This window comes from Chaetodon trifascialis, chromosome 21, assembly GCF_039877785.1.
Source record: "Chaetodon trifascialis isolate fChaTrf1 chromosome 21, fChaTrf1.hap1, whole genome shotgun sequence".
Lineage (NCBI taxonomy): Eukaryota > Metazoa > Chordata > Actinopteri > Chaetodontiformes > Chaetodontidae > Chaetodon > Chaetodon trifascialis.
In genome coordinates, this window is record NC_092076.1 from 582,501 (window position 1) to 605,000 (window position 22,500).

The window sequence follows — 22,500 nt, forward strand, 5'->3', positions numbered from 1 at the left end:
CCTCACTGTCCCAGTGATCGTTGTCTCTACGTCCATGTTTACTCTGCAGACAGGAGCTATGCAGTGTAGCTCCATGGTAACGCTGTACTTCCTGTTTACATCCCTCAAAGTATTATGGGTATGCTTCTTGCGTGATCATGTCTGTAGCAGCAGTCAGACAAGGAATAATAAGTACGAATAGGAAAACAACACAGCAGAACCTTCTTCATGCTGCTCTGTCAGTCCGTTTTGAGCAGTGCTCACACTCAGACCGTCTCATCGTCATGTCTCTGGAGCTTCAGCAGTTGTCTCCTGTGTCATTGTTTTCAGGACAGAGTGCCGGAGCTGCCGGCTGGTCCCGAGCCCCCCTTCTTTGAGGGTCTCTTCAGTCTGCTGTTTCCAGCACCCGTTGACAAGGCACCAGTGAACAGCAGATTTGGAGACGTCCTGCAGCAGGTTTGCCCCATCTACAGACCGGTAGGTGTCCCGCGACGTCCCTCAGGGCCCAACACTCGGCACCCTGCTGTTTCTATGTCAACACTCATAAACTGAAGCATCTGAATGTGTTTTCCAGGGTGACGTCGTCTCCGTCACGTTCGTAGCAGGAAACCCAAGACACTCTGGAGACATCGTAAGATCAAAACCTGCGTGTTTGTTTGCTGGTTGTTTGGTTGTTGTTCAGCCTCTCGGTACGTCTTTAACCTCCTCGCTCTTCTTCACAGAGAAATACAACTTTTGTTCAAGTGGAGCTTTATAACAACAAATCAGGCAGTTGGAAGGTCGTCCACAATGATGCATCATGGGAGACCAGGTGAGTTAGTGTACTCTGTGTGAGACCAACATTCACAACCTTTACTACGGCAAGAGTACTAATACCACACAGTACAGATACTCTGTTACTGTCAAAGTCCTGCAGCAAAAGTGTCACTTCAGTAAAAGTATGACAGTATAATGAGGAGAATGTACTTGAGTAAAAATACTGCGTGCAGTTAAGTGCCCTCTGTGTCTGTTGTCCTCTTGTCTCTGGTCTCTGTAGATTATTGTGTCTCCCATGTCTATTGTCCTCTTGTTTCTTTAGATTATTGTGTCTCCTCATTCATGTCTTACACAACGTCTCGCTGCAGGTTTCACTGGCTGAAGGGATCCAAACAGCAGAGTAACTCCACCATCGAGTGGCACATCCCCCTGTCGGCCCCCAGCGGCTCCTACAGGATCAGACACTTTGGACACTACAAAGAGCGGAAAGTCCTGCAAACCGTCATCCGGCCGTACGAAGGCACATCCGACGTCTTCAAAGTCGCCGCCAGCTTTTACTATCAGTGATTCCTCCGAGGCTGCAGCTCCTGATCAGCGACCAGCAGAAACACAAAGACCGTCAATCAATCAACTTTATTTATATAGTACATTTTAAAAACCCCACAGGGGTAGCCAAGGTGCTGTACATTGGGACATAATGACTGTCGCCTCAAAGGAAACTGAATCTGTGCTAAAATCCCACAAACACCAACACACAGTTTATTCACTGACCCGCTGAATATCAGCAATAATGAGATGTGATTCTCAAAGACAAGAAAGATGTCAGCAGACGTCCTTCCTTCACTGCTTTGACCCAAAGATGGAGAATCATCTCAAAACACGATAAAAGTATGATTTGATTTGTTTTCTTGCACAAATTAAATGAGACAAAGCAATGAAAGAAGTTTTTCAGTCATTTCATTCGTTATCATCTCTTTATTTATTATTCACTGGTCCAGAATGAAAAATACAGATTAAAAAACACTGGAATGAGCCCGCAAAATACTGTCATGTGTACGCTTGTAAAGGTAGACTGTAATTGATGAGACAACAGAAGTATTATTAATACATTTCGCTCTAAATACTCAAAGCCGCCTCCAGGCTGCAGTGTTTGGACCTTCGACAGCTCCAGAATCATTGACTCTGGTTGGTCAAATAAACTCTGAATTATATTTACGTCCTCACTTTGTGTGCAGTGAATATTTACTTTTCTAGTTTCTAAATTTCCTTCAGGAAGAATAAATCTTAAATCATCTTCAGGTTAGTGTTCGAACAATAAAAACAACAAAATCACATTCGTATCAAAAATATTTATTTAAACTCGTCTGTGTAGAAATCTGTCAAACAAAGCAAAACTGCACAACAACAACAACAACAGGCGTTTTCGGCCATCGCTGCACGAGTTCATGCAGATCTGAGAATGAGGTCAAAACATCAACTTCACTGACGGTCGGCGCGACGCTGAACCCGTCGGCCAAACTCAACCTCAAACTGTGACCTTTGTCACAGAAGGGGGGTCCAGGTGGACGGTGGCCATACAGAGTCAACGGTTTAAGACGTATCGTCAACACGAGGCATGAACAAGCGTCCGCTGTGCAGGCGTCATTTAAACACTGTCCTGTGACTGACAGGAGGTGGCCGTCATGTCAGCATCATGTCGGCATCGGTGTCATGTGAGTGTCATGTGGGTGTCATGTGGGCATGATGTGAGTGTCATGTGAGCATCATGTGAGTGTCATATGGGTGTCATGTGGGTGTCACATGGGTGTCATGTGAGTGTCATGCGGGTGTCATGTGGTTGTCATGCTGGCATCATGTGAGTGTCATGTGGGCATCATGTGAGGGTCATGTGGGTGTCATACTGGCGTCATGTGAGTGTCATGTGAGTACCATGCAGGCGTCATGCTGGCGTCATGTGAGGGTCATGTGGGCGTCATGTGAGTACCATGCAGGTGTCATGTTGGCGTCATGTGAGTGTCATGTGGGTGTCATGTGAGGGTCATGTGGGCGTCATGTGAGTACCATGCAGGCGTCATGCTGGCGTCATGTGAGTGTCATGTGGGTGTCATGCTGGCATCATGTGTCATGTGGATGTCATGTGAATGTCATGTGAGCATCATGTGAGAGTCATATGAGTGTCATGTGACCGCTGTGGTACGTTCACTCACTTAGCCATCGCCTTGTTCGACATCTGCTCAGGCGACTGAGACTGAGACATGTTGAAAACACAGGCAGCCAATCACGGCTCACAGTGGTGGAAAGTAAACAAGTACACTGACTCAAGTACTGCACTTCAGAAGTATTTCAATTATCTGCTACTTTATACTTTTAGTCTACTACATTTCAGAGGGAAACTCCACTTTCTTGACATTTATTGCATCAGTTTAGTGATGCTCCAGATTCAGATTACTGACATTAAATATAGTTGATAATTAAATTATTATAGTTAAACTACCCTTCAGTACAGTAAGTCATGAATATGAGCTCCACATTCACCAGCTGTTACATTAAAGTGATTGAACACATTAATGCATCAATAGTTATGATACAATAACATATTATACATTATCCTGATATGGGCTATTCTGTATAATGAGTAATTTTACTTTTGGTACGTATCATGGTACTACTTTTGTACTTATTTTCAAAGCAGGACTGCTACTTGTGCCAGAGTATTTCTACACTGCAGTAGGTCCTCGTATCAGTGCAGGTGGATCTGCTGCGTGTGGTTCAGCTAACGTCGAGAGCAACACGCCGACAAACACCATTCACGTCAACACTGAAGACGAGCTCCGAGACATTGGCTCAGTAGTACAGAAGCGTCCGGATGAGATCATGTTCTCAATCATAAAACCTGCCGCCGTCCTTCAAAGAAGCCATCATAAACTCTGTCATTGTCCAGGTGACAGCTTAAAGTGCTTTCAGTTTGACGCACGCACATTTAGTCCCAGATAAAAAATGGTTTGGCCCATTAAATCAAACAAGATGGAGGGATTCACGTCTACAGTTTAACTCCAGAAACATCCTCATCTTTGCAGACTGGATGAACGCAACTGTACAGAATACTTCAGACTGAAGATGCAGGTAAATAAATGCTCACGCTGGTAAGTTTCCACTGACAGTTCACAGAAAAGCCTGGCGTCTTTTAAACTTTAGAAAACTCTGCTGGAACATTTACAGTTTTTACAAATGTTCACTTTGGAGGAAGTCGGCCCACAGAAATGTGAACAAATGTATTAAAAGTCCAGATGCACCAAAATCATACAAAAAACAAAAATCAACGAACACTTTGGGTTACATCCTTTAAATGTTAGCATGCTACCATAACATGCTAACTGTTATGCTAACATGCTAATGTTAGCTCCTGCTGCTCAATGTGACTTGGAGGTGAATGTAGAACATTATGCTAACATGACCTGAGGTATGCTAATGTGACAACGGCAAGCTTGTTACATCTCGCTCAGTGTTTCATGCTGACATCATAACATTAGCGTTACCGTCCTAATGCTATGTTAATATGTTACATTAATGCCAGTTAAACATGTAGATGTTTCTTTATCAATGTCCATGCTTACAGCACTTTATGGTATGTTAGCATTAATCTAAGTAGCTACAGCTGAGTCATGCTAAATTAAGCTAACACTGGACATGATACATTTAACACAGTAACACTCAAATGACTTTACATGTTAACATGAGTGTTAATATGTTGTTCATAATGTGTTCATAATAGTCACATAGCATCTAACATTAGCATGTCAGCATGAAACTTTTAGCATGTTAACACTGAAATAGAACGTTCATGTGTCAAAATTCTAGCAGTAACGTTACCATAACCTGACTGTAGTGTTATCTTGGACAGAGTCTGGCTACGCGCTTCCCCTGTTTCCAGTCTTCATGCTAAGCTAACTGGCTGCTGGCTATAGCTTTGTACTTAGCATACACAAGAGAGGAAGAGAACAAGAAGGTTTCACAAAATGTTGAGCTGTTTAAATCAGCACATTTCTTGACCGACATGACAAACGTTAACTGCTCCGAACAACCTCGACCAGCTTCCTGCGATCCGGATGAACACGTCACGCACTAATCAAACACGATAAACCAGAAACCAGCCGGAGTGGATTAGCATAAACTCTGGAGCTAGATGCTAAATGAAATGAAAAGTACACGAATAACAGGAAAGGAAAAAGGATATTTGGTGTGTCTCTACAAATCACTCTGAACTGGAACATAGAAAAATCTTTCCTCCTCTCAGATGATCACATGAGTAGTTTTGGGGTGGAGGAGATTTTGGGAGCTTCTGTTTCCTCTCACATGGTTTTGGTAACTTCCTGTTTGCTGAGGAGGACCTCCAGGAGACGGAGTTTGGCCTTCAGCTGTTTGTATTCCTGGTATTCCTCCTTCATTGGACTTCGATCTTCTTTTTGGCAGATTCTGTCAGGAAACACGAGTTTGTGTTAGTGTCACCACACAGGAAGTAGAATAACAAACAACAACGAGAAAAAGGAGAAAACTGTGGGTTAGCCTCCATTAGCCGAACAGACTGAAGTCTTCCTCAGACGTTCGGATGTTATGGCCGCTTACTTCTTGCAGGTGGAGGCTGTGGATCACCTGCTCAGCAGCGCCCTCTGTGGCCACATGTAGCAATAACAGGATGATGGTGGCATCACACGCACACGTCTGCACGTCTCTCTGTAGCTCTGCTTCTCCATCCTTTATTCATTGATCATTTATTAGTCTGATCAGCCCAGAACGATGATGCAGTTTTATCGACTGAACTGCTTCAAATTGATCGTCGGCACATTTTAATTTGACTGATAATCAGTTTATTGAAGGACTTCACATGCTGAGGATTTTACAGTGTGGCATCAGTCAATAATCAATACTTCCTAAACGGCTGTTTCTCACCTTCCAGTCTGACGGTAAAACTCGTCCTCAAACTCTCTCAGAGCTTTCCGCCTTGTCTTCTTCTCTGCCCTCGTCTCCCGCAGACACTGCAGCAGCTGAGACCTGGTTCGGACGGAGGACAGGGTTCATAGGTTACACGGGGACACGGACGCTCATGGACATTTGATTGGACAGACTTTCAGCATCTGTGTCCACACCTGGACGCTTCATGCAGGTTGGCCACAGTGACGGCAGGCCGCTGGTGGACGGCTTTCACCTCGTCCAACGGGGACACGAAGGCTGGGTCGCTGTCTCGGTCGCTGTCCTCCTCGGCGGCAGCCACTCGGGTCGGTCTGCGAGGGGGCGGGACAGGAAGTTGATCAACTGTTGTGGAGCTCATGGAGTCTTCATCAGAACCGTCCTCTTCCTCCTGAGACACAGAAGCAGACAGGACATCAGAGAAACAGCTCGTCAGCTTTGAGACGTCCAACTGCAGTTTGTCCTGAGGGTGGCGCTACAGGAGGCGTCATGTTTCTGGGAGTGTGGGTTAAGAAAAGTAAACAAAGACATGTCCTCTGCTGTCAGCCCTGAGTACTGTTTGTCCACAGTGAGGACAGCTCAGCTTCACGTGATCTTTACGTTAAAATGGAATCTGATGCTAACATGCTAACAGCAACATAAAGGCCGAATGAGCAACAATATGAGATAGAGAAGTTTTTGTCCTCCACCTCCTCCTGTGGTCTCCATCCTGTCAGCTGCTAATGTTAGCATGATGCTAGCGTGATGATCGTGTGTGTGTGTGTGTGTGTGTGTGTGTGTGTGTGTCTGTGTTTCTCACTATGGTGGTGATAGGTGGGCTGGCACACAGTAAACGTTTGATCATCTGGTATCTGTCGTAGAGAGGCTTCACCAGGTTCCTCTCCTGATTGGTTTCCTGAGAGACAGACAGAGAGACAGACAGAGAGACATGAGATGAGGGTGAAACTGTTTCTTTCTTTTTTCTGTCGATTGACTCATCGATTAATCAGAATCAGAATGGGTTTCGTGCACATTCGAGGACTCTGACTCTGGTTTAAAGACATACGACGAGGACAAAAAAAAAAACTGAAGTCGTGTAAAAATCTGAACAATAAAATAATAAAATGCTAAAAAGGAAATAAATAGTAGATAAACAGTGCGCTGACTGATGATGCACAACCCGTCCAATCAGTGGCTGCGCGACTGATTTTAAATACAATTAAAAGGTCAATGGCAGTAATGTTTATGTCCAGCAGCAGAGGACAGGACAGGACAGGACAGGACAGGACAGGACAGGACAGGACAGGACAGGACAGGACAGGACAGAGGACATCTGACTGTCTGTCTGTGGAAGCTGAACAGTTAAAGCTCTATAAATTCTAACTTTTGTTTGACAGGATCAGCTGACAGATCTGCAGAAACACGACTTTTTATCGTTTGTCGCTCGGCGTTTGTACGAGGTTTTTTCTGCTGCCGTCGTTCAGTCTGGCCTCTGGATGGCGCCGTTACTCAACAGGAAGCTGAAGACTCACCGGTCGACCGTGAAGACTCTCAAAGTACAGAAGACATTTCTGAAGAGTGATCTTCTCCAAGACCATCTGAGCCTGAGTCATCTCCTGCACACACACACACACACACACACACACACACACACACATTCTGTCAGTCTGGTGTGGATGCGTCAGTGCAGTGTTGCATTGTGGGACGTCTCACCTTCATGTTGTCCGGCAGGCCCAGAGTCTGTCTCTTCTCTCTCAGTCGTCTGAACAGAGACTCCACCGTTTCCTCCAGAGTGGGTTTGTGCTCTGACGCCCCCTGCTGGCCGGAGGACTGCCTGCAGGACACGGTTACTGACTGATGGACCGAGGACATGAATCACTGAGTCCATGAGGACTGAGGTGTCGGTCTTACCTGCAGATGCTTTCTGGACCGTCCTGCTCCTGTGACTCAAACACCGACTGTCTGAGTCTGAGCTCTGCAGGAGACACACAGTCACATGTACATGTACTCTAAACACAGTACTCGAGCGCAAAGTAGAAGTACTTCACTTTATCTGACGGCTTTAGTTTCTTTTAGATTCAGACTTTGACTCAAACACATGAAGACTTTCTAAAATCTGATATTTAGTTAGAAATTAAACTCCAAAAGTTTATTCAAGTACAGCTGAGACGAGTCCATTAATCAATGAGTGTATTGACAGAAACTGATTGATCATCAGATGTTTCATTGATCTTTGCTGTGGAATCATCTGATGATCTTCTCACATGTTTGATTGGCTGCTTTTCCTCTCAATGATCTCAAGGTGTTTGTGATCATGTGGAGGAGACACAATGATCAACAGAGACAAGAGACAAGAGGACAACAGACACAGGAGACACAATGATCTACAGAGACAAGAGGACAACAGACACAGGGGACACAATGATCTAAAGAGACCAGAGACAAGAGGACATTTTACTGATTAGACTCACATACTTTACTGTAGTAATATTTTGATTGCAGGACTTCGAGAGTAACAGTATTTCTGTTTGTACGGTGTGGTATTTGTACTTTTACTGCAGTAAAGGATCTGAATTTCAGGATGTTCAGGATGATGCATGAACAGTTCAGAGTTCAGACGGCTGATGTTTTTACCTTTGAGCTGTTTGCGAGCCTTTGCCAGCTCGCTCATCACTCGGATCATCTCGGGGTTCGAGTATTTGTCGTTGTGCGACGGCTAACGAACAGAAGAAAACCATCAAAGTCAAAACTGGACTCAACATATGAGCTAAATGATTTTCTACTGTTGGTAGACAGTAAGCGACACGGCTAAAGTAAGATGGATGTATCGAGTCAAAGCTAGCTTGAGAGGTAGCCGCAGCTAGCTTTAGCTAAAACTGAAGCTAAGTTTAATTATTGACTTTCTCCTCATTATTATCTAATGAAAAACATCCGCTGTGATAAACTGATATTTTGGCTATTCACTTCAAATAAATGAGGAAGCAGATAATCAATGTATGGTGGAGACTTCTGCTAAAGGTAGCTAGCTTAGCATAAAGGCAGCTACCTTTGACAGATCACAACAGTTCATTTGGTGGTTAAGTTACCTTTAAATCAAATTAGACAATTCAAAATAATATCAAAGTAAAACAGAATAAAAAACCCAAGAACCATCTAAGATGACAATAATAATAATAATAAGAAGAAGAAGAAGAAGAAGAAGAAGAAGAAGAAGAAGAAGAATCCAGATGAGACTTGTTGGAAACAATCAGTAATTTGGTTAAATGATCAAAGTAAAAAACCTGAACAAGAACAGCGATAAAACCTGAACCCTCTCTTTGCCTCTGGCTTTATGAGCCCTCTGGGTTCTGGACTTGATTGTGGACTGGAGTCCTGCTGTGTTTACCTTGTAGTTCATCTCCTGCTCAAAATGATCCTCGAACCTGCGAACCTTCTTCTTCAGGGTCTGAATCTGCCTGGTGAGGAACGGGATGGACGAGGGACACTCATCCTCCGAGGTCTCTGGCCTGTCCCGACCCCGACACCTGAAAATGAGACAGACAGACAGTCTCAAAAAGACAACAAGTCCCAGGTCAGGACCAACAAGTTTCAAGTCAAGACTGAATCAGGACCAGCAAGTCGCAGGTTATTTCAGGGCCAACAAGTTCCAAATCTAACATCAAGACTATCAAGTTCCACGTAAAGATACCAAGACAAACTAGTGAACTTGCCCCCAGTCAGAACTAAAAAGTTCCCAGTCTATACCCAAGCTCGACCAGTAAACAGAGACCAGCAAACACACAGGTAACAGACAGGTGAGACTCACAGCATGTACTGCTGGCTGCAGGGGGGTGACGGTGCAGTGTCGGGGTCGGAGTTGAACCTCAGGCTGTGGCTGAGGCTGGTGCAGCGGGGGGAGGGCAGAGGGCTGGGGCCACCCGCCAGCAGCTGGAGGAGAGCTCCAGCTGCTCCCCCTTCTCCTCCCCCTCCTCCCCCCTCACTTCCGGGGCTGCTCCTCTGGGGGGAGTAGGGGGAGTGGTGAGGGCTGGGGGGCAGAGCTCCGTCAGGGGTCAGGGACTGCTGGCCAGGGTGGATGGTTGTTAATGGTTGATGTCTGGGGGACAGTGGAGGTCTGGTCAGGACCGTCAGGAGCTCTGCAGACACAAAACATACAGATTAATGTTTCACTAATATTTTAAATTCCCATTTAGTCTTTATATTTCCTCCAGTTTCTAAAGTATCTAAACTTTGAATAAACGGTTAAGAACTCACTTTGATGGAGTTATAAGCAGATCTAATGACCTCTTGAGGTGTTAATTAACATACGGCCAACAATGATAACTTCTCCTGTGAGGGCATACTTACACGGAGATATAGTATATTATTACCAGAAAGACCTCTGGAGACACCTGAAGGACCAGAGGAACCTTCTCAATGACCACTGTAAGAACATAAAGGACCTCTAGAACCCAAAAAACTAGATAGATACTAGAGATAGAAAGGAATGAGCTGACCAGTCCTCTGCAGCTGCTGGTTCAGATTCAGGCAGATTTCATGGCTTGCTGTTTACATCCTCATTAACCAAGACAGAAGAGACACTGACTGGAGTCCATATGGTCCAGTGGTCATCAGAGTGTGGTAGCTTCAGGCTTTCTGATGACTCTGCTTGTCCCGCACAGCGGTCCAGCCGCCATGCTGAGTGTGCTGCTATTTATAGAGCAGCATCGAGAGTAAAAGCACTGTGCAGCACGTGAGACGATGGGCTCGCTTACTGTGTCCAAGAACCTTCAGACAAAGGCAGAACTCAGCTGCACCTTGAGACCAGAGCGAAGGGTTCCTGAGGAGACGTGATCAAACCTTCAGCCAGTGTGTTGAGCTACTGTCACTGTTCTCTGGCCCTGAAAACATGATCAGTCTTTGATGCTAACGTTGCTTCTGTTGAGTTTAACTTGTAAACTGTGAGGCTGCAGCAGTTTACATCTTCGCCTTCTTAGAATGAAAAAGACATTTTCACATAATGCACATTCGCTTACGGTTGCACTTTGCTAACTCTGCAGGTTTAAAGAGAAACTTAACACCCAGTTGTAGTGTTAACACACCCCCACATCGCTGATGGTCCAGACTGTGGCTTGTTGGCATTGTTAGCTTAGCGTTAGCTTAGCGAGGCTTCAGCAGAGGCAGTGAAGAGAGACAGAACAGCGGATGTGAGTCAACACGAGGGAGGATGGAAATCTGCCACCAACACTGCAAACTACTTGCTCACTACTAGTCGTAGTAGTAATAGTATTTCTGCTCAGTCATTCCACACTGTCCACACTGTCCACACTGTCCACAGTGTTTTCAGGTAATGTTGTGGATTTATCACAGAGTCACTGGAGTTTCAAGACCACAATCAACAGGTCAATGACGCAGTGACAGACAGACAGACAGACAGACAGACAGACAGACAGACAGACAGACAGACAGACAGACAGACAGGTGCATGGTCAGACAGACAGACAGACAGACAGACAGACAGACAGACAGACAGACAGACAGACAGGTGCATGTACCTGGTGGACTGTTTTCGTCGGCAGGGACGTTGTGACAGAGAGCCAGCGTCTTTCTCTCTTTCCCTCCGAGCTCCACGGGGCCACAGGGGCTCTTCTGCTCTTTGCTGCACAGGGAAGGGGGGCTCCCCTCTGGGGACGGACCCAGCGAGGGGCCCCCCTCCACCTCCAGCGCCTGGAGCTTCAGCAAAGAACTCTGCAGGCAGAAACAGAACATGCCAGACACACTGATCCAGAGATTAACCTGGTCCCAGGAGGAGGCTGGTAATGTAAACTTGTTGTTCAGATGATGGTCCAGGTATTGGAATATGTTGGACAGTGAGGTGCTGTTATGAATCAAAGATTCCAGATATTAGCCAGATCCCAGCCTCTGAAGCACCACAGAGGCACAGATGTTGTTCAGGAGGTGGTCTGTCCCCACAGTCCAAAAGATGAGGCAGTTACCTCCTATCCATGAATTAGTCAGGAGTCACCCATTGAAACAAGGCATGATGCCTCCTGCTTGTCCAGTTCTCCCAGAGATTAGTCACATGTAAAGGAACATTTCAGGAATACAAATGTTGTTCCCTCTTCCTTTGGGTCTGTTCTTTCTCTCTTCACTCCAGCGATTAGCCAGTTCAATTAACTGGTGGAATTAGGATCCTACAGCATGCGATACGTCACACGAACGTTCAATCACCGCATTCTTCTCCTCTCCTCATGTTTTCAGCATGTGACAGTCCAGGAATTAGTCAGCTCCGCAGTGGCTGAGCTCAGCAGTGAAAGAGGAGTGGAGAGGTTTTGAATTTTCATCCTCTCGCTCTGCACGTTCACTGATGATGATGATGACGATGATGATGCTGATGCTGCGCTGGTATCCCTCCCCTCTCTCTCTCTCAGTCTCCCATTAATTCTCCACCTCTCTCGCCCTCCCTCGTTGGATTACTCATCCTCAGGCTCGTGAAGGAGAGAGGAGGGAGGATGGAGGCATGGAGAGGTGGCGTTTGCTCGCCCAACTCCATCTCCTGAGGTGGGGGGGGGGGAGAGAGAGAGAGAGAGAGAGAGATGAGACACTCGGGGCGCCTCTCTCTCTCTCTCTCTTTCTGGTCGTGAGGTTTTTCCCGCAGCAGTGGGGGATGGGCTTGTTTCTGGCATCACTGTGTGCGTGTGTCTAAATCTCATTCATAAAAAAACGAGGAGGAGGAGGAGGAGGAGGAGGAGGAGGAGGAGGTGCAGCTACGTGCTTCTCCCCCTCACGTCCTCCAGCACTTTGACTCCAGGTCGTTCAGTCTTTCAGCCTAAATGTGAGTCTGCAGGGACAGTTTATAAAGCAAACATGACAAATCTCACCATCTATCTGCTTTCAAAGGCTCATTTACATACTGACACGCCCCCAAGACACCAAATATGGTCAACACTTCCTTTTGACAGCTTACAGGCCCTAATGTTAAAAAGAGAGAAAATGAACCCATCACAGACATGGAGGTTTAGACTGAGCAGCATTTAAAAATGGTCCATTAGTGTCCTGAGCGTCTCCCAGCATGCACCAGGGCAGCAGTATGTAAGTGTTTCTGTTCAAAAGACATGGCGACCTTTGACGAGAGGAAACATCAGACTGTCCCATCGTATAGATTAGAGGACGTATCTGTCCTCATGTAACGATCTATAATCAGTCCAGCAAAGACCTGAAGCTGGACTGGGGTCTCGCTCTACTGGATCGCTTCCAGTTTAACTGAACCAAATGTAAAACTGAAGTCAAACAGGGGATCAGCTCTCTGCACCTGCTGCTGACTCACAGCGACGAGCTTTGTTTGTTCACTCATTATTACCTGTTAGAAATGAGAAACAGAGCCGTTTTTGATTTTTTAACAGCTTTTATTCTTCAACAGATCAAACTGCTTTGGAAAACTCTGTTTTTGTTTGCTTTGTTTTTAACAGTCATACCCATAAAGCTCTTTGAACTGACAGACAACAAGTTTCTTCAGCTACCATAACAGCCACTGTAGTAACAATAATGATAATAATGATAATAATAATAATCTACAAACAGCTGAGACATCGTAAAGCACTAAATTCCAAGTATATACAAATAAATCAGTGACACTCGAGCTTCATCACAGATTCATAACCACAAAATATCATCACTAAGAATCAATACAAATATTTCAACATGAATATTTCTTCTTCTGGTCCAAACACATCATTTTCAGTCAGTTTTTACAGATTCTGGTTTTCATTGTTCGCAGCTCAACGTACCGCTGGACTAATTTAAGATATATTTCACCTTTGGACTGTTGGTTGGTGTGTTTTTAACTTTGAGGGTTTACTGAGAGTCGGACAGAGATCCTAACGCTCAGCTACGAGGACACGTGGTTCACAGCGTCCATGCTAGCTGCCCGTGCTTCCAGGCCTTATACTAAGCTAGGCTAACCATGTGCTGAGTCCAGCTGCGTACACGTCACTCTCTGAATGGAAGAGAATTAAAGTGGTTCATGCAGTCTCATCAATGATCAGTTTACAAAAATATCACAACAAATTCAGCCCAGTGCAAAGGCGTCACAGCAAAGTGAGACAACTATCAGCTGCTTTCACGGAAGGCCACAATAGAAATACAATTAAACTCCGTGTTCGTGGAGCAAATACAAACCTAAAGGTGGAACGTGTCCTTCATCATTTCTACACCTTCACTCTGGTGGAGTTACTGTTGGCATGTGAAACGAGAGAACACTGATGAAGCTTTTCTCTCCCGCTCAGTCTGTTCTGATTAACTTTCCTTTAAGTCGGACCGCTGGTTCGTGTTTTCTGTCCTGATCTAAACTTTAACAGGATGGAGACCTCCTCGAGTCTCGCTCCAAAGTTCTCCGGAGTCCTGATAAACTGCCTGAACATCACTCAGCATCACTTTCATTTGCCGCAGAGGCTGCTACGAACAATCCCTCAACAATCATCATCTGATCAAAGAAAACTGAACAGCAGGGTCCATTCAGCAGCCGCGGGTTCGGACGGACTTTGTAGATATTCACATTTTCATTTCTTTTTAAAAAACGTTTCGTACATGCTGGCTCTGAAGTCGACAGTTCAATGTTCATCCATCCATCCATTTTCTATGCCTTTCAGGGTCGGGGGGGGGGGGGGGGGGCGGAGCCTATCTCAGCTGTCAACGGGCGAGAGGCAGGGTACACCCTGGACCGGTCGCCATACACATACACACACCATTCACACTCACACTCACACCTAGGGGCAATTTAGAGTCACCAATCAGCCTAATGAGCATGTTTTTGGTCTGTGGGAGGAAGCCGGAGTACCCGGAGAGAACCAACGCATGCACGGGAAGAACATGCAAACTTCACACAGAAAGGCCCGACCCGGGAATCGAACCTGCGACCTTCTTGCTGTGAGGCACACGTACTACCTGCTGTGTCACCGTGCAGCACAGTTCAATGTTGATGAAGGAAATTGTCTCAAGTCAAGTAAAATCTCCATCTGTGGAGGAAGATCATGTGATCTGACTATTCAATGGACCCTTTCAGTGAAACTGTTCTGTTAATCTTTTAAGTTTGGTTTCTTCTGTAAATCAACTTCCAGACAGTTTTATTTTTTGTGAACACAACACCGGACCTCTGAATGAGGGATGTGGGCGGAGATTCAGAGGTCTGGAACCACGTTATTAAAAAGCAATTAGATCATGAGCCAAAGATACAAAACAGGACAAATCCTGAAGCTTGCTCGACTCTGAAACACCTGGAAACAAGCAGCTCGTAGGAGATTCGTGCATGTGTGAGTGAGAGTGGAGTGTTTGTGGGTGTGTGCAAAAAACATGTAGGAGGACTTGGAAATATGTACAAAATATCTTTTCTCATGCTCCGATGCAAAGATTCACAACGTAACGAATGCCAGAAAGGTTTAAAAGTTGAGATGTTCGTATCTCATCCACTGAGGACCAGGACCACAGCTGCTACACCCAAACGTCTTTCTGTCTTTGGATTTTAAAGTTCCCGAAAATGAAAGGATAAGCGAAGGCATCACGGTGACCTCGAGTTTGTCCATTCTGTCATTTTTCCTCGTGTGGTTTGTGGCGTCTGTTTGTCACTTGGATCACAAATCCATCCTGCGACTGTCACTCTTCCAGCCTGCTCTCAGAGAGCCAAACTTTGGTTCAAAGGGCCAGAAAAGCCCCTACAGGACTCCCAGAACCACCTCCAGACCACAAACCACAGATATCACAGGACAGGCAGTAGTAGCAGATGTATGATCTCCCTCTAAGGAATCAAAGGTCAAGTGTCAGCCAGTGATCAAGGACACTTGACGGAACAGAGGCTTTCCATTGGCTGCAGATTAACAGGGCCATTGTGTCTATGACGTCATTAGGAGGTACGTATCTGAGCAGAGTTTCAACCATGTTAGGTCCTCTGTTGCCAGAGCTCCATTAACCTGCTGGTGGCCCCATTGAGACCCCACCAATAAATGCTTCTCCAACCTGTTCTACACAGAGTCCCAGAAACCAACCAGTATCTCCACACTGACACACTACCGCAGCCCAGCTTTGTTGTCCGTCCATTTGATTGAGAACACACTTACTGAAGGACACGCACCATGTTAGGATAATATCAATAATATCAGGGAAGCACTTTGTGACTACATGTGTCCTGACCCCCTTTGGATTCACCAGCTTCAGCCTCTGGAGTCTTGACTGATGCTGTCTTCCACGCTATCTTCTGTGCTGCAGCAAAACATGGGACAAAAAGCAAGCTTGCCCTGTGAGACTGACTGATGGGTGAAGATACCCAAAGTTCAGGTGCAGCCAAACATGGAATCAGTGCTGTTCTGGCTTCAAAGACAGTCTCAGAGTCACTCTCCCAGGCATCGCAAAAATGTCTTCTCTGCATCGTTGGCACATTTTTCTGATGAGTTCTGATGGATCTCTAAAATCTGAAGGAGCTGGGGTGACTTTCCTGGTCATGAAAATTAAGATCATGCTTGTACCCTTCTGGTGAAAAGAAGGACCATGCATGCTTTAGAGTCAGACTCATTTCTTTGACTTGATAGACAATTGTCTCATAGTAATTCATGAGACATAAAGCAAGACCCACACTGTGATGGACTGCTGATGGATAAACAAAGTTCAGCTGTAGGCAAACGAGGAATCAGGGTTGCTCCAGGTTCAAAGAGACACTTGTAGGCATCGTCTTTTCAGCCCCATGGACACACTGTGTGGATGAGGTGATGATGTTCCAGAGTTCTGACAGCTATCTAAAACCTGCAGGAGCTACGATCTTTCTCCAGTCATAAAGGTCAGAACATGTCTGTACCCCTTTGAACTGGCACGAGTCACCTTGAAACTTCTTGGATGTATTTCTAGCTCTGAGACACATGATAAACAACTGGCCCTGGTCTTGAAAAAGGGACAAGCTGTTGATGTGAACAAGTGTTTCACATCCTTGGACCAGCTCATCTTCCAGCTCTCAGGTATTCTGGTAGGTCAGGGTTCCTCCAGTTAAAGGGAACAGACTGGACCAGTTTGACCGGCGAGACCTAGCGTCCAGTCTTTTTCCATCTGCTGCCTTCTGCATGCTCAGTCCTCAAATCATTTGTTGACACACTGTGGCTACAAAACGTCGAGGGTCCAAACACAGTCCAGTTAAAAACAATGCAGGCAAAGTGGTGTGGTGGTCTTGTCGGATTTGGACCTCACCGGCAGCTGTAGCGCGTCCAGCTTTGGGTTTGGATGGGAGCTGGTCTAGAAGTCATAGTCCCATCCGGAGTTGTCGTCTGGCGGCGGCTCATCTGTGTCTTCAGGGAAACTGTCAAAGTTACTGGTGTCGGTTGAAGAGGAAACCTGACAGAACAACACGGAACACAGTCAGAGACTCTCAACACCTGCACACCGAGCAAAGCCAGCGTGGCCCTCTTAGATTTCAGACTGTTTATAGACCTGCTCGATGACAATCTGTTGACATGGTGGTGGGCTGGGTGACATGATGACATACAGCATATCATCCATGCAGTTTACACCAAAGGATCTCTCTTTGGTATCTGGCTGCTTTAGGCTGCTGTGGATAATGTCAAAACTCCATGAGGACTGAGCTCAATCAGAACTGGAGCCCATTACTTCTGTCTTAAACCGATGAAATGAGTTTCTCTTAAGTTATTTCTTGCCTCTATTAGAGAGCTGAGGGGAGATGAGCTGAGGCAAGATGGGAAAGAAATTCAACAGACTCAAACCGGGTTCATGGTTGGCACCATAACTAAAATGGTCACCTGTTTCACCTTTAAACTGTCTCTCCGTATGTTAGAAATAAGCTTTGAGAACTTCTGAACGCGTCTCATAGTCTGAAATCAGCGAATGGACTGAGGACACATTACATTCTGTAGAAGGCGTCTTTGTCCAGATCACCTTGTTACTGTCCTGTTGTTATCATTTAGTGTATTTAAATAAAGCTCAACTCACGTCAGGTGTGATGGGCGGAGTCAGGGTTCCTTTCCTCAGACCCTCCCAGTTAAAACCTTCAAACCACCTGAGCACAGAGAGAGAGATGATTTCTGATTCTGATATCTGATTTCAAACAGCCAATCAGGTGTCAGCTTCCTCTCAGCTCACTCACTTGTGCTTCTGGATGTCTTTGACTCCATTTTTCAGGTTTCCAAGTCTCTCTGACGGATTATCTCTGTTGACACAAACAGTTTGGTTTGAAACATTTCATTTGGATCTGAAAACCATGAGCTGCTCAGTAACACAGCGCCACCTACCTGCACAGCTTCTTGATGAGGTTGGCAGCATTCTTGGTGATCTTCTTGGGGAACTCGATCATGTCGATGCCTCTCAGGATGATGTTGTAGGTTTTCATCGGATCTGGACCTGAAAACGGAGGACTGGAGACCACAGAGAGACTGTAGGACACTGAACAGCAGTTTGACTCTACTGAAGTCCACCGTCCCTCCTGCTTGCATCCTCACCTGCCCGTCAGCAGCTCGTACATCAGAATGCCCAGAGACCAGTAGTCTGCGGAGACGTCGTGACCCTTGTTGAGGATGATCTCAGGAGCGACGTATTCCGGTGTTCCGCAGAACGTCCACGTCTTCTTACAGACACCGATCTTCTTAGCAAAACCGAAGTCCACCTGGAAAAGACAAAAGCAACTGAGCATGTTGCTCCACATTCACTGCAGGTTCATCGTTTTCCTTTCTGATCATGTGAAGCTCTTATTGGCTGCTGCAGAAACTGATTTCCACGAGATGCTTGATCCTATAATAATAATTAATAATAATTATAATAATAATGAGATGTAATGGAATCACCAGCTTGGCGTATCCCCGGCTGTCCAGAATGAGGTTTTCAGGTTTCAGGTCTCTGTATATGATGCCTTTGGCGTGCAGGTAGGCGAAGGCTTCGACCACGCAGGCTGTGTAGAACCTGGTGGTCGAGTCTTCAAACGAACCCCTGAAACAAACACAGTTAAAAGGTTAAAGAACTGTGAGACACTGACGGCTCTCAGAAGTCTTTCTTATTATGATTATTATTCTTATTGATTTATAGAGGCATTCATACAAACACAAGTCAAACAAAACACGATTATGATGGAAATAAAAAGCTCGTCAGATCAATCATTAACCAACATTTACGATAAACTGTGTACCTGTCTCTCAGGATCGTCCACAGCTCTCCTCCCAGACAGGCCTCCATCAGCATGTACAGATATTTACTGTCTTTGAACGTTCGGTACAACCTGAGCACAAACAAAAGCTTCATCAGAACCTGGAGCACCGAACAGAAACGGAGGGGGAAGCAAATGTGAGACGCACACTAGCATCATGTCTCCGTCTGACAGAGTTCATGCCTGTCCTCGCGTGTTCTGTTTCATGTTTTTTGTTGATGATGAAGACTCAGTGGACCTTTAGATTAGATTTTTTATAATATTTCACAACAAGACTCAATAAAAACTCATTTGTCTTACAGCCGCTGTAGATGTGTTTAACGTTAATGTAACGACCTCCATAATGATAATGATGATGATGATGATGATGATGATGATGATGATGATGATGATGATGATGATGACTGCTGAACTGACCGGACGATGAAGTCTGAGTGCGCCTCGGTCATGATGTGTTTCTCAGAGCGGATGTGTTCCTGTTGTCTCGTGTCGACGATGTGACGCTTCTTCAGGATCTTCATGGCGAACGTCTTCGCCTCCTCGTTCTTCAGCTGCACCTGAAGGAGAACATGAGGTCATTTCTACCTGCACAAAGTTCATGACGTCATAATGTTCACGACGTCATAATGTTCACATGTTGTGACGTCGTGTGAAACAGCTTTAACTCTGCAGCCACAGCGTCGCTCGTATCCACCCGTCAAACTATGCTGCTGACCTGCACAGGATGAGAAATATCTGTCTGAGGGAGAGGAGTTATATTCAGGGTCAGACAGGCAGTCTAGAGGTCAGAGGTCAGGTTTTTCCTCCGATCACAGTTACACTATGACTAACCCCCTAAAAATATCTCCATGCATGATGGGAGACCCTGAGCGGGGACTCCTACCTGTTTTTGGGCAAACCCTTTGCAGGGCTTCCCCTCGACCTTCAGTACCCTCAAACCCCGCCCCTGCAGCACAGAAACCTGACCCCTGAGGCTGCAATGCACCACCCGCTACACCCCACCTCAGCCTCACTGTGGTTCTCCGAGTTATTTTGGTTCCTCACAGAACCTCAGAGAATCTCTGGATCACATGATGGCTGGTCTCCAGTTACCAGCACTGATACTTTACTGGAAAATTACTGCAAATACCTGAGCGTACACACACAAACACACACACACACACACACACACACACACACACACACACACACACACACACACACACACACACATACCAGCTCGACGCGTCCGAAGCCGCCGACTCCCAGCGTGTCGATGATGTTGAAGTCGGTCAGCTTCAGGCTGGAGAAGAAGGCGTTTTCTGCCTCGTACCTGCACACATGACACACAGAGATGCCTTCACTGAACACAGGAAAAATGCACTTTAACATCCGATGATGAACAACTGTGCAGGTGTGACACCTCGACTTAAAACCTGTCCAGGACCCTCAAATAAAGACGTTCAAAGGATTTGTCGTGGTGAAAACAGACGACCGCCTTTCCTGACGTCGTACTGTACCTGCAGCATTTCACCACGTGGAAGAATGGGAACTTCTTGGAGGTTTGGATGGAGAAGGAGGTGATGGGGAAGGAGGAGGAGGTGGAGGGAGGAGCAGGGAGGCTGGTGATCCGCTCCCTCTGCTGCCTCGCTGGAACAGGAAGCAGCTCTCTCATCTCCAAACTTTATTTAATCCACACGTGATGCAGCAGCCGGATTTCTTCTCTCAGCAGGGTTAGGGTTAACTTGATCAGTGCTCAGTCCACTTCATCACCAAAGAGCTGAGAAATGTTCTCAAACAATAAACTACTTCAGGAATCAAACTTTCAAGGACTAAATGTTGGAAACAGCTGGACCTTCTGAGATTCTACAGACCATCTTGATGGTCTGCTTCTTTACTCTGCAGACAAAAATTGACCACTTTCTTCACAACAACATCAAAAACAAAAAAACAAAAGTGCAAACAGCATCAACGTCAATCCCAAACTCGTTTTCAGAGCTCAGGAAAATGTCCGGCACAGCATCCGCAGGAGAGCCGTCTCAAAGGAGGAGCTCCACTTCCAGTTTACATGGTGCTGGTAGGGGCGTTGGTGGCAGCAGAGGGACGAGGTTCTGGTCTGGTGCGACCGGTGGTGCGGTGAGGTTGCCAGATCCTCCAGCTCTGTGTGCAGTAAGGTTACGAATGAGGCTGGTTCTGAGGTGAGGGGGACGCCGTCAGAAAACACCACGGACGGCCCCCGAGGACACCATTGTCAAAGGTGAAAAATATCAGAACTTTTGGATGTCTAAGACCCGTTTTTCTACCAGAAAGGCAGTTTGATATCTAGACTGCGAGTTTGCAGGTGTCTGCCCTGGAAAACGTCCAACTGAGCACTTTCAGAGTGAAGCTGTGACTGAGGAAAGCCTCTGAAACGTTTGTCCTTTTAGTCAAAACGGTGCTCACATCTGCTCCGGGTGAGTCCTGCAGGGTGTAATGCCAACCCGAGAGGACGACCCTCATGGCAGGAAGCTGCTGCTGCTGCTGCTGCTGGTATTTTTAGCACGTGGAAACATTGCTCAGAGGTTCACCCAGTAAACGCAGCTCAGTCATTAAACAGACAGACAGACAGACAGACAGACAGACAGACAGACAGACAGACAGACAGGATCCTGCAGGACAGACCGTCCCGACCTTAAAATCAGCACGAAGAATTCATTAGATTAACCAGGATGTTAAAAACTTCACTGTCATCATAATTTTTAATTCAACGGTCTGGAGTCTGTTGAAGGGACATCAAACATAAAACAGCATTCAGTTGAACAGCCAGAGGCTGAACCACGTCCAGATTCCAAATCCAGTCCAAGATCCCAATCAAACGGTAATAAAAACCAGACCATGGTTTAAATGTCGAAGGTCAACTGCTCTCATCTGCAGCAGCGAGTTTGTTTGGACGGACACGAAATGTCAGCTGTATATTTTCTATCAACAGATAAAAATGGCAGCACTTGTCCTGATTGGTTCCCTTTCTGTTTGCGTTTCCTTGGATAAAGGAGGTTTTCTGTGTATGTTTGTGTAATGACACTTTTAAATAACGAGGCTTTTAAACGAGCAGCAGAGGAGCCGAGCTGTGCACAGATAAAGTATGAATAAAACCACTCCACGTGGACCATCATGTTGTTTTGTACAGACGAGTAGTTCTGCAGTCCACATCTCAAAAACATGAAAACTGAAAACATGAAAGGACAGTGACAGGCTCTTCAGCTGCACTGTTAGCTTCTGTATCACACGACGCTCTCTAGGACCGTCAGGTCGACTGAAATCAATGAGGAAGGGTTAGCTGCCTCATCGTGACCAAACGGACATTGGAATCATTGTTGTAAAAGTACTTCTGGTTGTTTTTGGCACTGACAAACTTTCTGTTCTGTTGTTTGTGCAGCAGAACCTGTCCGAGCTAACAGAGGACACGTCAGACGGTTCACGGACGAATATAAACACGTCTTCGTGTTAAACATCAGCATGAAAATATAAAGGACCAAGACTGGACCCCTGAGGAACCTCACCAGGAAACACTGTCAGTGACAGGATCACATTGTTGTACTGCTGGAGAATATTTATAATATAACAAAAGCACATTTTTAACGTTGTGTTTACAACATTTCAATCTGTGGATCTGCTTCATTTAACACTGAGCTGCTGTGATTAGC

At 45.8% G+C, this 22,500-nt stretch overlaps 3 protein-coding genes across 5 annotated transcripts in view; 1 reads left to right on the forward strand and 2 right to left on the reverse strand.

The window, feature by feature from the left end:
- The window catches only part of asah2 (N-acylsphingosine amidohydrolase 2), a 10,513-nt gene extending 9,211 nt beyond the window's left edge, over positions 1-1,302 (forward strand). The window contains exons 17-20 of the mRNA XM_070991078.1: positions 310-456; positions 554-610; positions 702-790; positions 1,104-1,302. Coding sequence (XP_070847179.1) covers positions 310-456; positions 554-610; positions 702-790; positions 1,104-1,302 — 492 coding nt within the window. The remainder of the gene's footprint in view (positions 1-309; positions 457-553; positions 611-701; positions 791-1,103) is intronic.
- A 391-nt stretch (positions 1,303-1,693) lies between these two features.
- Positions 1,694-12,140, reverse strand: LOC139349286 (protein FAM13C-like). Its single transcript, XM_070989913.1, has 11 exons — positions 11,211-12,140; positions 9,485-9,812; positions 9,065-9,203; positions 8,314-8,395; positions 7,591-7,654; positions 7,393-7,513; positions 7,212-7,295; positions 6,500-6,595; positions 5,880-6,091; positions 5,683-5,784; positions 1,694-5,208 (listed from the first exon to the last, which is right to left on the reverse strand). The coding sequence occupies exons 1-11, from the start codon at positions 11,422-11,424 to the stop codon at positions 5,085-5,087; spliced, it is 1,566 nt and encodes a 521-aa protein (XP_070846014.1). The 5' UTR covers positions 11,425-12,140; the 3' UTR covers positions 1,694-5,084.
- Positions 12,141-13,053: 913 nt separating this feature from the next.
- Positions 13,054-22,500, reverse strand: part of LOC139349284 (cGMP-dependent protein kinase 1-like) — a 40,010-nt gene continuing 30,563 nt past the window's right edge. For 2 of the 3 annotated variants that reach the window (XM_070989906.1, XM_070989904.1), the window contains 9 exons: positions 20,054-20,150; positions 19,256-19,395; positions 18,821-18,910; positions 18,483-18,624; positions 18,141-18,304; positions 17,934-18,056; positions 17,789-17,851; positions 17,635-17,701; positions 13,054-17,022 (listed from right to left, as the gene is read on the reverse strand). In XM_070989906.1, the coding sequence (XP_070846007.1) occupies positions 16,924-17,022; positions 17,635-17,701; positions 17,789-17,851; positions 17,934-18,056; positions 18,141-18,304; positions 18,483-18,624; positions 18,821-18,910; positions 19,256-19,395; positions 20,054-20,150 (985 nt within the window). In that variant the 3' untranslated portion in view covers positions 13,054-16,923. The remainder of the gene's footprint in view (positions 17,023-17,634; positions 17,702-17,788; positions 17,852-17,933; positions 18,057-18,140; positions 18,305-18,482; positions 18,625-18,820; positions 18,911-19,255; positions 19,396-20,053; positions 20,151-22,500) is intronic. The other variant, XM_070989905.1, reaches the window with a different exon arrangement.

Coding starts and splice junctions, on each gene's coding strand:
- LOC139349286 (XM_070989913.1), bottom strand. CDS start 11,424: ATGTTCTGTTTCTGCCTGCAGAGTTCTTTGCTGAAGCTCCAGGCGCTG. Junction 9,204..9,484: donor TGCAGCCAGCAGTACATGCT/GTGAGTCTCACC, acceptor TCTCATTTTCAG/GTGTCGGGGTCGGGACAGGC. Junction 8,396..9,064: donor AGCAGGAGATGAACTACAAG/GTAAACACAGCA, acceptor TCTGTTCGTTAG/CCGTCGCACAACGACAAATA.